At 39.7% G+C, this 2,609-nt stretch overlaps 1 protein-coding gene across 1 annotated transcript; it reads right to left on the bottom strand.

Moving 5' to 3' along the window:
- Positions 1-754: 754 nt before the first annotated feature.
- LOC124161424 (piggyBac transposable element-derived protein 4-like) lies at positions 755-2,244 on the bottom strand. The gene is made up of 4 exons (XM_046537740.1): positions 2,164-2,244; positions 1,972-2,061; positions 1,011-1,706; positions 755-802 (listed from the first exon to the last, which is right to left on the bottom strand). Exons 1-4 carry the CDS (start codon positions 2,206-2,208, stop codon positions 755-757), a joined length of 879 nt encoding a protein of 292 aa, XP_046393696.1. The 5' UTR covers positions 2,209-2,244.
- Positions 2,245-2,609: the final 365 nt, after the last annotated feature.

Raw genomic sequence — 2,609 nt, 5'->3', positions numbered from 1 at the left:
TATTCCCTGAAACAAGGTTCAAGACATAACCCTGGTAGCTCTGGGCACTCTGGGCAGAAAGTGCTAACATCCTTTCTCATTCCTTTGCTGTAGCATACCCTGCATCTTTTACGCTGACTTCGTTTTTCAGAACTTTTTGATGGTAAGTGGTTCTTTTTATTTTCCCCTAGAGGCTTTGGTGCATCTCGGATCATTGGTATAGTGTTCTTATATATCAATGAGGCGATAACATTATCACGAAACTCAAGTAGACTACGTGACCTTCCTCCATACTTCTTGAATAAGCAATATGCATTATTCATCACTAGGTTTAGCAAATGCAAACCTAATTTCATGTACCATCTCAACGATTTCCTTTCTAATGGATAATAAGCCAAAAGTTGATCCATCCTATCAATTCCACCCATGAATTGGTTATATTTCACTACCATTTTGGGCCTCCTGGATATAGTGCCAAACTTTGTTTGTACGTCAACAAAGTCTGCATCATGCTCTGATGATATGAGCAAAACCTCTCTCTTGTCTCGCCACTTCATCACACTTATTCCCTCATTAGTGTGTCTGCTGAACGACTCTCCCCTCTTTAATTTCTTATTTACTACATCTAAAGGGTTATTTTTTCGATTCCCCTGAAGTGTCCCAGTAACGTATGTATTGTTTTGCAAAAGATGCAGACACAAATTAACGGAATTATAAAAATTTTCCATATATACTGCATGCCCTGCGTTGAGAAATTTTTGTAATAAATATTTCACTACTTTATCGGTATGTCCACGCCCACCAATGACACAATCTTGAGCTCCTGTGTAGACACAAAAATTCAGCACTAAGCCAGAGGGCTCACTCAGCACATATAATTTTAATCCATATTTATGTCTCTTACTCTTGATATACTGCCTGAAGTATAAGCGTCCTCTCCATAGAACCATAGATTCGTCCAAGCTCAAGTTCTTTTCAGGATAGTAAATCATATTCATATTATTTACAAACGCGTCAAGTACGGGACGAACTTTATAAAGTGGATCTGTTGGTATTGCATCATACTCTTTAGGGTTCCGGCTAAAATGCAATGCCCTCAAAATGAGCATAAAACGGTCCCTTGACATGTTTTGACGGAAAATTGGAAAATCGTATAAGTTTGATCGTTTCCAATAGTAAGGAATACGATTCAGCCGTATATTGCCCATGAGGAAAAGCAGCCCAAAAAAAACCTCTAATTCATCCCTCGTCACGTCTTTCCATTCGGTAATACGCGAACGAGGTAATGGACTTCTTGAAAGTATGTCCACTGCATTGGCATTCGTCTCTCGGATTATGATATTTACAAACTCGTCATTGGCAACTAAAAAGAAAAAATCACTTGGGTCCTGACCTGTAAGTTCCACTTTGAGTCCTGGTCTTCCAGTGAAGGGAATTATTATAGAATTTTCTTTGATTTCACTCCAAATGAAAGAGGAGGGGCTATCAATGCGCCCGGGAGAGGAACTAACTGGGTGAGGAACAATCACTTCACTCCCTGCTTCTCCTGAGCTGTCGTCTGACTCCGTGCTCTCGTCCCCACTGCTGGAGGAAACATTGTATTCTTCATCGGAGTCTAGCACAATTTCGCGGATGACGTCCTCTGATAATTCCCTTGCTTTGCAGCGCTTCTTTGTGCTCCCTTGACTTCCAGCGTGTGATGAGGACGGGAGGAGATTATCTGGTATCTATGCAGAATGGTCAAAAAGAAATACAAATTAGTCTATCAGTAAAAACATGCATAGTCTATCGATCATAATACATATACTTGGTCTCTGGGGACTAAACTTCGTAAACGGTTTTGTACAGTAGGGTAGGAAGAAACATCTGTAAGATTGAAGCCATGGTTTGGCGGATTGAAGGAAAGGCTACGAAAAAAATATCATAAGATCTATATTGTATGTAAATAGAGCTACAGTAGTTATTTCGGTTGTAAAAATTATTAATACTTACAGAAACATCTCTCACTTCGCAATCAGAAGGCGATGTCCTTTTCTTTGACCTCCTACTAGTAGACATTGTCAAAGTAGTATCCTCCGACCCCTATATAACAATGTTAAAATAGATGAATTACTTTTAATATAATAAATACATCAGTAACGTAGTTATTAACATAAAATTATTTATGAAGTGAAAGGTACTTACCGTAATCTGCGTGTTCACCAGAACTGAGGAATTCACCGTCTTCATACAACGGTTTACGCACTAGTAACTGCACAATACTGTAGAAAGTTACACGTAACCACATAAAAACCTGCACGAAGCACACCTCGATCGATCGATCCCCTCAGTTTTGATGGGCTTTTATACCCTATAACCATCCAGCCTCCGGTGAGTATATATACCACCTCTTCGGCGGCGGTGATTTTTTCGCAAGTGCGAAAATCAGGGAAAATTGACGATTTAAGTGTATAGGGACCAGTGTTACCTTTCCAGTGTTAGTGAAGGAGAATTAGAAGACAGGCTTCTAGTGAGCATGTGCAAAAGCACTCTAAAGTTAACAAGACTACATACTAACGGCGACTGAAGCCGTGAAACGGCCATGAGTGGCCCCAAAATGACACTTCAAATATTTTTATGACACTTCTTTT

The sequence above is a fragment of the Ischnura elegans genome, chromosome 6 (assembly GCF_921293095.1).
Source record: "Ischnura elegans chromosome 6, ioIscEleg1.1, whole genome shotgun sequence".
NCBI classification, from domain to species: Eukaryota; Metazoa; Arthropoda; class Insecta; order Odonata; family Coenagrionidae; genus Ischnura; species Ischnura elegans.
The sequence above is the reverse complement of the archived record's forward strand: the minus strand, read 5'-3'. Positions and strand labels throughout refer to the sequence as shown.